At 47.9% G+C, this 13,629-nt stretch overlaps 3 protein-coding genes across 3 annotated transcripts; all 3 read left to right on the top strand.

Moving 5' to 3' along the window:
* Nucleotides 1-1,866: 1,866 nt before the first annotated feature.
* On the top strand, nucleotides 1,867-4,164 carry C922_03625 (hypothetical protein; the record flags this gene model as incomplete). The annotated part of the gene is made up of 1 exon (XM_008819217.1): nucleotides 1,867-4,164. The coding sequence occupies one exon, from the start codon at nucleotides 1,867-1,869 to the stop codon at nucleotides 4,162-4,164; it is 2,298 nt and encodes a 765-aa protein (XP_008817439.1).
* Nucleotides 4,165-4,967: 803 nt separating this feature from the next.
* Nucleotides 4,968-7,285, top strand: C922_03624 (peptidylprolyl isomerase; the record flags this gene model as incomplete). The annotated part of the gene is made up of 8 exons (XM_008819216.1): nucleotides 4,968-5,187; nucleotides 5,318-6,033; nucleotides 6,206-6,271; nucleotides 6,438-6,495; nucleotides 6,635-6,708; nucleotides 6,804-6,833; nucleotides 7,003-7,062; nucleotides 7,241-7,285. 8 exons carry the CDS (start codon nucleotides 4,968-4,970, stop codon nucleotides 7,283-7,285), a joined length of 1,269 nt encoding a protein of 422 aa, XP_008817438.1.
* A 740-nt stretch (nucleotides 7,286-8,025) lies between these two features.
* Nucleotides 8,026-13,292, top strand: C922_03623 (protein phosphatase; the record flags this gene model as incomplete). Its single annotated transcript, XM_008819215.1, has 16 exons — nucleotides 8,026-8,263; nucleotides 8,436-8,574; nucleotides 8,727-8,853; nucleotides 9,077-9,172; nucleotides 9,327-9,452; nucleotides 9,587-9,666; nucleotides 9,820-9,980; nucleotides 10,122-10,202; nucleotides 10,375-10,892; nucleotides 11,051-11,208; nucleotides 11,358-11,662; nucleotides 11,818-12,171; nucleotides 12,309-12,412; nucleotides 12,644-12,748; nucleotides 12,878-13,038; nucleotides 13,178-13,292. The coding sequence occupies 16 exons, from the start codon at nucleotides 8,026-8,028 to the stop codon at nucleotides 13,290-13,292; spliced, it is 2,868 nt and encodes a 955-aa protein (XP_008817437.1).
* Nucleotides 13,293-13,629: the final 337 nt, after the last annotated feature.

Raw genomic sequence — 13,629 nt, 5'->3', positions numbered from 1 at the left:
GGGCAGGCGCGGCGCATGAGGGTTCCATAACAGCCGCGCATCAGACATGCAGTTCTCGCGTAGTGCGGTGTATGCATACGCGCGCACGTATATATATATGTATGCCCCTACCCCTGTGTACGCATTGAATGGAAAAATAACCTCTGATGTTTGCCAACGGAGGGCAGACAAAAAAAGAACACTGTCCCGCGCACTCTATACACAGCCCCTGTGGTATTTCTACGCACGAAGATGAATGACGGAAAAACAAAAAGGGGAAACAGAGGAAAAAAAAAAAGAAACAAATAAAATCAAGTTAGAGGAAATCAGATCGAAAAAAAACGTAGAAACAAAATTCTTCCTGCCTCCTTTTCGCAAATTGCCCCTGTACTTCGCCAATCAGTGCGGCGTATGCGCGCATGGCGTTTTGTGGGCATCCTAAAGGGCGTGTCAAAAACGTGGCCAGGCAGTGTAGTGACGAAGCGACGCAGTGGTGACGCCCAGAAATGCTGGAGCCACGACGCGATGATGCGATGAGGGGACAGTTTTAACGGCAGCCCGCACTTGTTCCCCGTGGAAGTGCTGTGCCTTTTTAACCGATCCAACGCTCACAAGTTATCCCCCTTCAGTGCGCCCTAAACTATGCCTCGCGAATTTCCAATTTCCCTGAACTCACCTCTGTGGCGAGAAGACGCAGGAGGACCCCGCGGAGTTTTCATTAACATTATCCTTCGATATCCAGCTAGGATTGGTTGACCCACTCTGCTGGCCAGCTATGATTTGTTGACCCACTTCGTTGACATGCTTCGTTTCCCCTTTTACATCCTCCGCGTATTTCTTTCTCCTTTTTTCCTTCCACACTGAGCTTGTACAACTTTTTGCCCTCTCCTTCGGTAACTATTGGCGTCGCGCTAGAAAGCAGGAATTGCAGGTCACAAATTGGGGGGTGCAGATTGCAGAGTATAAATTGTAGAGTACACCTTGCAGAGTACACCTGACCGGTTGAGACCTGCAAGGACAAACGCGCGAAAGACGAAGCAACCGCCGATGTTAATGCAACAGGAGGGTTCGTGAAGGGGAACTCTCCACTTTGCACGCGTGGGAGAGCTCACAAGTCCTTTTCCCATAACTTCGTTAAATACAGTCCGTTGGAATCCCCTGTTGTGAATGCAAACGCGAGGGGGAGGCGTACATCTGATGAGCGTCTTCCTGATCGTTTGTCCATCGCGTTTCATAATGCTCTCCCCTAGTTGCATTCATCATTTACTTGCGTGGCTACCACTACAGGGGTAACAGTCACATAGGAAAAGGGCTTCCCCACGCCCCACTATTTGATCAGCACCTCTGTAATGCCCCTAGCCCATGAAAGAGCCAATCAAAGCCAAGGAACAACAAACTGGAGCAACGACAAAAAAAAAAAAAAATTTAAAAGACCACCCGCGTCTAGAGAAACGGAGTAGTTCCTTCTCATCCATGTGGTTAGCAGATCAGTACATCAGAGAAAGTCTGACTCAGTTTCAGCCGATTCTTCTTATCGCTCCTAAACAACCCCGATCAAATAGGAAAAAGTCTCTGCAAGGAGACGCCAATTTTAAGTTACCACCTCGACACAGAGACATAAGGCCAAGTAGAGAGCGCCTGTTTGAGGGTTCCCCCCCCCTCCACTTCTAGATGTAGACGCATAATTGGATACAGCGATTTAAAAAAAAAAAAAAAATTGCACAGCTAGTTGGTGTGGAAACGAACTTGGTGGCACGTCTCTGGTGTAAATAGGGCCAAAAATATTTTTACATTTTTATATTTCTATATTTTTATACTTTTTTTGTTTTTTTGTTCTTTTTTTGTTTTTTTTCCTGCCAAAACAGCATCACCTCATCGGTGTCGCCCATGAAGTTGCTGCTGTGTCGGCACAGAAGCGGGGGAAGCACAGAGGAGGACTTCCGAGTGCAGGCGCGAGCTCTGGGGATAAGTCGGGCAGGCAACGAGACGAAGGGGCGCAACCCCTGTTGGAGCAGAAGATATGCAAAGGAGGATCTACTCCAAATGGGGGGGAGTATAGCCATTGGTGAAGAAGGAGAAGGGAGTGCCTCCACTACACAGCCGAATGATTTGACTGCTCAGCTGAGTGACCCCCTCGTGGAGAGAACGACAGGGGAGGCAACACAAAATGCCCTCCGTGAACCCCCCGTTGAAGGAGGCAAAAACTTTTTCGGCCACTTCCATTGCGCAGACACATTTGCGCGAGGCAGCAACAGGGTGGAGGGTCACATGGAGGAGTCACGCAACCTCCCGTTTAGGAGCATTCGTGCGCATGCAGTTCCTCCCATGTGTTACCACCGAAGAAAGAGAAATAAATCGAGTTGCTTCACAGAAGGGGAGCCACTAACAAGTAGCGCTTATCTGCCAACTGGAGGTGGAAAAGGGCCTTCCATCTCGACGAAGGACCGTCGCCAAGTAGGTAACCCCCCTGCTAGTCTGATGAACAGGAATAGAAGCAGACTAGGGCGTAGGAAAAAAGGGAGAAAAAAGTTGACATGCATGGACCGCGTACTTTTGCGCCATTCGAAGTGTTCTGAGTGCCGCTTTATGAAGGAGGTCAACGGAACGTATAGATGCGTTAGGAGAAGCGGAGCGATGTGCAGCGTTGTTGCGTTTGCTCCCTTTGACGAGTGCACCATTGGGAAGGATAACCAGCAGGAGGACAAAGGATCCCCCCGCAGGGAAGATGATGTTGCGAAGGAGAGGGGAATTTTGGGGGGAGAGCACAACAAAAAGAGGGGAATTCTGCAGGGAGAGGACAGCAAAAAGGGGGGGAGCCCAAAGAAGGTGGGGCTGCGGGTGCACTGGGAGGATGGGAAAGAATGGAAAGAAGCCTGCTTTTTTGAGGGTGGTTCGTCTGGCCCAGATAGGGGACATGCCTGTCATGGGAGCTCCAACTCAGATGGTGCTTCCGACTGCACACAGTTTCTCATCGACGATGGGGAGAAAAAGGCCAAGGAGGCCTCCACCCCAGGAGGGTCTTTCCCCCAAAGAAACAGTGCTCGAAGTGGAGAAGAAACGTTGGAAGAGTGTGGAACACGCTTTGGAAGAGGAGGAGGGCCCCCTTACCAAAGCCATCTCGGAGGAGAGGCAACCTACAGCGAAGTCGGCGCATACATGGATGTGTTGAGAGATACTCTGGATGACTCCACGATGACTGACGACATAACCGATTTGCAACCAATCCATTTGGCAACGAAAGAAGGAAACATGGACTTAGTGAAGAAAATGATAAAATCAGGGATTCACATCGATACTAAAACGAGGACAAGGAAGTTTACTCCGTTGCATCTATCCGCATCGAAAGGAGACCTAGACGCTGTTAAATTTCTAATCGAGCATAATGCAGATATTAACGCTCTTTCATGTGACAACGAGACCCCTTTGTGGTGTGCCTCTATGTCAAACCATCTCGACGTGTGCAGATATCTTCTCACACATGGTGCTTTGCCTAACTTGACCATAGGAAGGAAGACGTATGACTCTCCTTTACATGCCGCCTCCATGATGGGCAACCTTGAAATCGTGAAGTTATTGACCGAATATGGGGCAGATGTTAGCTGCCTAGACTCAAACCAACTGGAGCCAGTGCATTATGCATCCTTCGAAGGGCATAAAGGGATCGTGAAATACCTCATTTGGCAACAAATCCGAAAGGCACTTCATACAAAAATGGACGAAATAGTCAACGCTATGCACAAATATGGGGTGTATTCCAAAGCGTTAGAACAATTTTACCTCCTAAAGTGTAAATCGTTTTATAAAAAAAGAATCCCGAGTAAAATACTGTGCTGCGCTATCATTTCAGGGAAGGAGAAAATCGTGGATATCCTTCTGAGGAGAGGTGCTGACCCAAATTATTTCGACGTCCGATTGCAACTGTTCCCCATCCATGCTGCTTCCATCACCGGCAATTTGACGATATTTAAAAATCTAGTCAGAAGCGGTGCAAACCTCTACTTGAGAACGGGGTGTAACAATTCAGTAATCGATTTGACTGAAGACGTGGAGATTAAACGATACATTTTGCAGCACTCGAGAAAAATGAATTTGAGGAATGCCTGGCTGATTAGGCGACGGAAGAGCGACCAGGTTGTCTCTCGCCTTTCCCCCGACGCGTTTTACTACGTCTGCACGTTTTTCTGACGTGGGTGTAGTACCTCCGCTCCTCTGTGAATGGTTCCTCCTTCCCACGGTGTTGCCAGGGCATAGCTTCCCCGCTATACACCAAATGGGGAGACAACACAGTCTAACGGGTCATGCAGAAGAAGGGGACGGTCGAGTAATCGTCATCCCATTCATTGCTGCACTTTTCTCCAGGGTGGGCCAGCCCTGCACGTCTAGTTTGTCACCCGTTTGGGGATTCTCAATACGGGGGTATAGTCGTCCACTGGTGCTCCCCTCTAACCATTTCTCCTTTGGTGAAGATAAGTCCCTCCATGAAGTTCACATAAACTGTCACTTCAGCGGCGCCGCTTTTCCCTCGAGGGGCAGCCAGCCACCTTTTTAAGATTCTCACTAATTCATCCTCATCGATTTAATTTGTTCAACCTGTGTCTCTGCAGTTTGTGATTCACGTGTGATTGTCATTGTGATTGTAATTCATTTTGCCTGCATTATCATCTGATTCAGTTCGTTTGTGTTTTTACCTTCCCCAAGTGAGCAGCGGCATTCCTATACCGTCCACGTCAGCCACTTGCTTTTTTTTTTTTTTTTTTTTTTTTTTTTTTTTTTTTCCTTTTTTTTTTTTTTTTTTTTTTTTCCCGCTTTCCCCTCGTCCATGTCGCGGAGATTCCTTTTGTGATCCTGCCTCGCCCCTCCACAGATAAGCAGTGGGGGGCATTTTCCCATAGAGGGGGAGGGGAGCTTATTTAAGCTGCTCCATCCCATCTCCCATCGCTTCTTCCCATCCTACCGCCTATTGTTGCTACTCCCTCCTCCTAGTGCAAATGTCCGAAGTGTACAGCATCGAGCCCAAGACGTCCGGCAGGGTAACAATCTACACCAGTCTGGGCGAATTGGAGGTCCTCCTTTTTTGCAACGAGTGTCCGGTGGCATGCCAGAACTTCATTCAGCTTTGCCTAAACAACTACTACAACGGAAATAAGTTCTTCCGAGTCATTCCCAAATTCTTGATCCAGACGGGGGACCACACAAACACGGGGCTGCGTAAGGGAAAGACGCTCCGCCAGCCAAGCGGGAAGGCAGAAAATGGCCGTGCATGTGCGTTTGAATGTGTTTGTGTCTGTGCGTGTCTCTGCACATGTGCCTATCCATATCTGTGCCCCTCCCCACGCAGACAACGAATATGCCTTCAAGGAACCCTTCCAGAACGAGTGCAACCGCCGACTCAAGTTCCTCTACGCGGGATGCATATCCTTCGCTAACCTCAACATAGACAAACCGTCCAATGGAAGCCAATTCTTTATCACCTTAGACAAGGCAGAATATCTGAACAATAAGAACACCCTGTTTGGGAAGGTCGCGAAACACAGCATTTACAATCTGCTCAAATTTAATCAGATAAAAACAAACAAGAAGGATGAACCGATAGAGGATGCTCCCTACATTCGATACATTAAAATCGAGGAGAACCCCTTTCACCACTTGGTCCCTTATGTCAATTATGAGAGGGACGTGAAGGAGAGGAGGCAAGAGGAGACACGCCGGGAGCTGCCCAAAGAAGCGAAGAAGCTCAGGGGAAACTTGCTCTCCTTTGGCTACGACGAGGGGGAAGAAGCAGCCGAAGAGGGAAATGCGCAGGGGACCGAGGAAAGCCCGTCGGGCGACACCCTCAGCAATCGCCCCCCCGTGGAAGACGCAGCGAACCGAGCCCCCCCGGAAGGAGAACCCCAAAGGAGGACATCCTTAGGAAGGAGCAGAATGGACAGCAAAATGGACAGCAAAATAGTTGAGGACAAAATCGATAGGTTGAAAAAAAAAACAAACGACATTGAAAAGGACAAATCGAAAAGGAAGGAAAGGGACTCTGGCGCGAGGGACCTGGGCAGTTTGGTGAGGGGAAACGGGCAACCTTATTGCGGCACATTTATATAACAAAATGTGTACAACCTCGCACCTTAACAATGGAAGCGCTGCGAAGTGAGCATGGGGCCACTCCAGTTGACGCCACACCCTCATATTGTCCACCGTCCATCTACTCTTCTTTTTTTTTCCACACACGCAGGATGAGTCCTATTTGAGGAAAATAAGGAAGTACAACAAGATGTCCAAGCGGGAGAGGGAGAAGCAGGTTAGTGGCACAGTTACGTTAATCGGTTAATCGGTTAATCGGTTAAGCGGCCACGGTCAATCGGTCATTGATACCTAGCCACAGCGATAGCAATAGGCATAGACACAGCCACCACCACCCCCTCTTGTCGCTGCCCCATTTTTGCTCATTTCCTACCCCCTTTTAGTCGCTGCAGAAACTGCAAGAATTCGATAACAGGCTGAAGGGGCTCTTTTCCCACGACGGTTAGCAACCAAGGGGCAACCGTCGCGTTGTTGTGCGGTTTGTCGGTCGAGCTGTTCCACAAAAGAAGTGTAGAAGAGTGCCTGTCCGGGCACACCTATACGTGTAACCCCACACATGTCCACGTGTGCTCTTCTTTAGGAGAAACCAGGGAAGGGATGAAGCATGACTGGCTTAACACCCAGGGGTTAAAGTTCCGGATTGACTCCGCCAATGTAAGAAAGAATTTTTTTTTTTTTCACAAAAGCGTTATCGTGTGTGACATGTGTACATTGCACATGTATATGTTTTTTTTTTTCTTTTTTTCAAGGCATACGAACATGAAGACATAAAAAAGAAAGTACGCATTGGAGCCAGCGCGAGTTGTTCTACGTTCATTTGGAGACACCAACAGTTTTTTTTCCCCCTTCTGTACATTTGGCTGCACACGCTTTTTTTGTGCTACTTCCGTGTGGAATGTCACCCCTACGTGACACATGTTCTCTCCCCCAAATACTCCCTCCGTGTAGGTGACTAACCCAATGGACAGTGAAAACAAACGTCCCTATGATTCGAAGTTCAGCATGGAGGTAATTACACCTGAGAGTGTAGCAAACATACGAAATGAACAAATGTGTATGTCTGTGTGTGTAAGGGTTGCCAGTGCGACCCGTATGATTCATACAACGGTTTGCGCGTTGCCGTTGTTCCATTCCCGCGTTGTTATAGTCTCCTTTTTTTTTCTTCTTCTTCTCTTTCCCTGGGCAGAAATATATAAAGGACCAGCGGTCGAAAGAAACCCCCGCGAAGTAGCCATTGGACAAAGGAACGAGAGAAATTAAAAAAAAAAAAAAAAAAGAAAAAAAAAGAAAAAAAAATTGTCCACCCCCTATGTACCATTGAGTATATACCTGCGCGAATGTATATGTGTACTTAAGTGTGTTTCCCCCATTTGGCATTTTTGCGCGTCGTCCGTGTTGTGCTTTTGCTTCGTTTCGCTTCCTGTTCCTTCGTGTCGCTCTGTTATGATTTGTTTTGCTTTACTTTGCCTTCTTTGCTTTTTTTTTTTGTGTTCCCCCTTGTGCGCCACTCCAATCGCTTCACCTTTTTTTACAATTTTTTTAAACCGCAAGGAAACTTTCGCGCCGAACAGAAAAAAAAAGAAAAGTGTGTTCATTCATATCCGCATTTTTTTTGTGAAAGAAGGAAAGTGGAGTCCTCTTTCCTTGGTTTCTTCTTCGCCGTTCTTCTTTCTGTTTTCCTTCTGCAAAAACACTCAGACGCACGACGCGAATGCTCCGAGTGAGTCCGCACCCCCTGAAGTGTGCAACTGTCGCTCGTCCCCAGGACAATTCTACGTGGCGACTTGGGTTGGCGTGATTTCACTCAATTGGATGATATTCTGTTTGATCATACTTTGTTTGGTTCCATTTTGTTTGATTTGGTCTGATATGATCTGATTTTGTTTCATTCGGTTTAGTTTACTTTGCTTTGCTTCCCTGTTTTCTTTTTTTTTTTCCTGTCCGCCATCTCATCCCCCCCTTCAGTCCCAAATGAAAGATGTGAAAGTCAAGGACACCGTCATGGTATACGGCTACAAGGCCACAATAGAACACATAGAAGAGGTCCCAGGGGGAAAGGCTTCCCCCGAGACGAGAAAAATTTACGCAGCGAAGTTCAGCGATAGAGATGGCTACACAGATGGTGTGTACAAGAACGAACGGGTGTTCACTCCGGAAGATGGAGCCCTCGTCGTGTTCTGTTCGCGCGATTCGATCAGACCTTTCAGTGGTACTGTTATATCTCCGCCAGCAGCTCCATAGGTTACATGGCGGGGTCACACGCGGAGGTTACACACCGAAATTACACGCCGCGGTTACACCCCATGGTTAGGGATCCCTTGTGTATCCTTTTCGCCTCGCTTACTTCATTTTCTCACTTCGATTGTGCCCATCCCCCGCAGAAAACGAAAGCGCATGCATAAGAATTCAAAGGGTGTACAGGGGACACAGAGGCAGGAAGGAATTCCACTCCTTGGTCTCCTCCCTTGTGTGGAGAAAATTTGAACACCTGCACGAAAATATGACTCTCCACAACCATGAGTAAGCGAGAGGGGAAACACGCCAGAGAGGAACCACACGAATGAGGAAGCACAGGAATGAGGAAGCACACGAGGGGGAGGTACCCCTCTCCTGTATGCTCCTTCCCACTGATGTACCCATGACTGGTCTCCTATTTGTCACCCCACCCGCAGCGAAATCTACAAGCCCCTCATCAAAGCAATAAACGAAGACATAAAGAATGGCAAGATTCAGTTCACCTCGAAATGCTTTTCCAGTAATTCGAATCAGTTCTCTCGCATCTCCACGACGTCCTACGAGGTAAGGTCTGACTTAAGCGTGGGGCTATTTTCTTTCCTCTCTGTCTTTCTTACAAGGGAAGGAAGAAGATGGGAAGGAGGGGCGAGGGGCTGTCCTTCCCCTCCTTAGGACTATTCTCCCTGCTGATTGTTGCGCTAGAGGCAGGATGGAATGATTTCTATCTCCGAGTAACCACTTACATATGTTTACTCTCCCCCCTGTTGCGCACCGCCCTCCCCTGTAGTCCAACTCCTACGACGAAAACGTCCCCAAGCTGAAGGACAAAATCGACAGAGCCTTCGCCCAGGAGCTCTTCCACTTCTTTTTAACGACGAAGAATGTAAGCGTGTTGGCAGTAACACTGCCACATTGTTATGTGGTAACTCGGTTACCCTGCCACTGGGAACTTTGGGAATGGTGTCTCCATTGCGGCGTCATTCCGGCGTTACTGTCGCTTTTTCACTGCCTGTTCTTCACTGCCGCTCTCCCCGCAGTACCTCCTCCCAAACAACCTGGTGTTTAAGATCCTCATGAAGACGCAGAAGATGCTGGAGGAGAACATTAAGAGCTCCGTGATACACGTGGACATGACGAAGAAGTCTAAGGATACGAAGTTAATCGTAAGGCAGAACAGGCGATAACGCGGTGTGATACGCGATTGGCCAATGCGGTTCGCTAATTCGGTGCGCCGCTCCACTACGTGATCATTTCATCGAGTTTATTTCTTCACAACTCTCTTCCCCCCTTTTCGAAGATTCTGGGAGACGTGCACGGCCAGCTCAACGACGTCCTTTGGCTATTTAACCGATTTGGCTTACCGTCCTCCAACAACATGTGAGCGAGGGAGTGCACAGAGCGGAGAGGGTTCCAATCAATGGGAGAGTAAATGACTACACAGTTACGTCGGCACGAAGATGCAGGCACATGCAAACACATACACACGCATATGTTCGCTGTCACATGATCTCTCTCGCCCCACTCCTGTAGCTACATCTTCAACGGAGACATCGCCGATCGAGGAGAGAACGCCACGGAAATTTTCCTCCTCCTCTTCACCTTCAAGCTAAGCAATTACGACAGCGTCATAATTAACAGGGGGAATCACGAATGCTCCTACATGAACGAGGTCTATGGTTTTTATAACGAAGGTAGGGATGTGCTTTTGCTTCTTCTTATGCTTCCTCTTCTTTTTGCACCCCTTATGGTGACGTTTGCACACGTCTACGCACTACATCTGAGCCACTTCTCTACCCCATCGATGGATGTACCTCTTTTTCCTTCCCACTTAGTCCTCTCCAAATACGACAGTTCCGTCTTCGATCTCTTCCAAGGGGTATTCGAGTTGCTTGGCTTGGCCGTAAACATTCAGAGTAGGGCTCCTATGAGTGGTGGCGCTTGGCTGACTTGGTTTGCCTCTAACACATGCAATCCGAAAGGGTGCATCCACATATATGTGTTCTTCTCCCTGTATGTTTTTGCTCCCTCCCACATCGTACTGCTTACTTGTGCCGCTTATTCGTGCCGCTTGCTCCTCCCTCTTAGACCAAATCTTCGTGGTACACGGCGGGCTGAGCAGGTACCAGAACCTAACAGTTCAGGAGATCGATGAGCTGGATAGGAAGAAGCATGAAATCCTGCACCCGGAGAAGTATGAAGACACCGTCATCTTCGACTTACTATGGTCTGACCCCCAGAAAAAAAACGGCATTGGAGGAAACGCACGAGGGAACAACTGTATCACCTTCGGGCCAGACATCACAGATATGTTTCTGAAGAAAAACAATTTCGACATTTTAATTCGATCGCATCAAGTGCCAAAAACGTTGAAGGGCATTGAGAGTCACCATGAGGGAAAGTGCATTACCCTCTTTTCCGCCTCCAACTATTGCAATAAGATTAACAATCTCGGGGCAGCCATTGTGTTCAACCAAGACCTAACCTTCGAGGTGCAGGAGTATATGTCGCCCTGCCTGGAAGTCATTCGAGAGACCTTCGAGGAGAACCAGAAGCTCCGCGAGAAGGTTCTTAACTCGTCGAAGATAGTGGACCTGGAGAAAAATGTACTCACGGGGCAGGCGGCACCCCGACTCGCTCCGCCTCACTGATTGGCGCGTCATCGATAAGCGCGTCATCGATTAATACGTCACACATTACCGCTTCACATATTACCGCTTCACACATTACCGCTTCACACATTTCCGCTTCTCCCCCCCCGCAGATGCAAAGGACCACCGACAAAATCTCCACGGAGGGACAAATGAATGACATTCTGAACTGCCTGAGCACGTTGATCTGCCATGAGAAAAACTCCCTCTGGAGTAACCTCTACACGCAGGACAAGGACAAGACGGGCACGGTGCACATAAACATATGGAGGTAACGCGAGGAGCAGCGTGGTGGTGTCTCCATCGCGCCATGCCACATTGATGTCGTCGCTACATGGGCTCATCGATACGTCGACAAATCGCTTCATCCGTTCATCCGTTCTTCCGTTCATCGCTTCACCACGGCTCCTGTCCCCCCAGGGAGGAGCTCGAAAAGCTGAGCGGGTCGAAGAAGGTGCCCTGGATATACCTCTGCAAGAAACTCAAGATGATCGAAGACAACAAGGTTCACTACAACAGCATACTTAACAGATTCAAGATCAATTATGAACCCAGCAAGAATTTTATCAATACGGAGTGGAAGAGTGAGTGCTTCGAGCATCTGTATGAGGCGTTACTCAAGGCAGACTTGAGTTTACGCGAGACCCTCATGGTGTTCGATAAGAACTTGGATGGGAAGGTCTCCTTTGGAGAGTTCGAGCAGGTGCTGAAGGATCTCAAGATAGGTAAGTGGATCAGATGGGAAGCGGTTATATCGGCGTGGCTCAGATCAACCGATTTAACTGCACCCATTTGTGTAATCCCCGTTGTAGCCACAGCGACTTCTCCATAGACCTGCCCTCCCGTTTGTCTCATTTCATACACGTTTCGCCTCGTACAGATCTCTCCAACGAGCAGATCCGCATCCTCGTCAGATTGATCAATAGCAACTCCCTATGCAACAAAGACAGCGCGCATGAGAATGACAAAATCGACGTCGCAGAGTTTATTGGGAAAATGCGAGTGTGTTATCGATTGGCAATAAATAAGGAATACATAAATAACGAGAAAATTCGGAAACTAATCGAGACCATCGGCAAGCATATCCTGGCTGACAGTGCAGACACAGCTAACTTCCACTATAAATTTTACGAGGAAAATGAGAGGGGTGGATCGGAGAGGAGGAAGAGGTCCAGTGTGATAAAATCTGTTGCCCTGTTTCAGAAGTTTAAGAACTACGACAACTTTGGGAATGGTGAGTCGCGGAGGGGGAAGAGGCTGATACACACGCTGAAGTGCAGCACTTTGAAGCTGTACCTCGTCGCCATCCTACACATCGTCGCAACATTACACTTTCATGCCACTTTCACAACGGCGCTGACCCTCTTGTAGGCTACCTCGATTACGACGACTTCGTGCGGGCGATCAAAAATTTCGACATGAACAAGATCAGCCAGGAGGTGGAGTTCGACGTGGACGACGAAATTCTGATGGAGGTAGGGGACCCTGCGTGGCTGCGCACTTGGGTCTCCCCCACGGTCACTGTTGCGGTGGCGTCTGTTTATTTATGTTCTCATTTGTTGTTTTGTTTTGCGCTGTTCTGTTCTATTTTGTTTTCTTCTATTTTATTTTATTTATTTATTTTTTTTTTTTTTTTTTTTTTTTTTTTTTTTTTTTTTTTTTTTCTTTATTTTTTTTTTTTTTTTTTTTTTTTTTTTTTTTTCCAGCTAGCCAAATCCATAGACATAACAAAGTCGTCCAAGATCAACTTCCTGGAGTTCCTGCAGGCCTTTTACGTTGTGAACAAGAGCAAGTATTCCTACGTGGACGAGGTAGGCGTGACAGCCGCGCGGTCAGCAGTGATGCGATTCACGGTCACACGATTAGCAGTGACGTGATTACCAGTGACGTGATTAGCAGTGACGTGACTGTAACATTGCTTCCTCCTCCCCGCCTTGCAGATCTGGTGCCACATATGCACCGTGATTTACGAGAACAAAGTGGCCCTGAAGAAATGCATGAAGTACCTCGAGGACACCATGCAGGGGAAGATAACCAGCATACACTTCCGCTACATTCTGATGGAGCTGAACAAAATCCTTCAGGAGCACAAGCATGAGAAGTAATTCGAGAGGAGTGCAGGGAAGGCAGAGCTGCCAGCGCGTCTGTCGCCGAGGTTCCCTGCAAATATGTGCGATGAGACACATAGTCATATGTATACATATATAATTTTTTTATTTTTTTTTTTCTTCTTTCTTAAGGAAAAAGCCCCTCACGAACGAGCAGATCGACCTGCTGTCTTACACCGTGGAGACGGACGACAAAATAGACTACATCGATTTTTTAAACTCCTTCAAGCCAGTGTACTACATATGACGCCGAAGGGAAAAGTTCGCTTCCCCAGTTCGGTTGGCATTGGGGAGCACTCCTCCAGGGCCGCTTCCTCCGTTGTGTAGCTGCGCAGGAAGGAAAGGAAAAGAGAATTTACTTCGCACCTGTTTTCACGTGTACCTACATGAAGGAAGCGAACCAAGCAATGCAAACTACGCAGCAGCAGCAACCAAGTTTTTTTTTTTCATTTTTTTTTCCTTTTTTTTTCCTTTTTTTTGTTAAACGTTACGTGTAATCCTTTGTGACATACGATTGTGTCCCCCCCATCACTGCATGTTTGCTTTAAAAAGGAGGAATGTCCTATTTCACCTCTTCCCCCTCG

Source organism: Plasmodium inui (assembly GCF_000524495.1).
Source record: "Plasmodium inui San Antonio 1 unplaced genomic scaffold supercont1.16, whole genome shotgun sequence".
Taxonomy (NCBI): domain Eukaryota; phylum Apicomplexa; class Aconoidasida; order Haemosporida; family Plasmodiidae; genus Plasmodium; species Plasmodium inui.
This window is presented reverse-complemented; position numbering and strand designations above follow the sequence as displayed.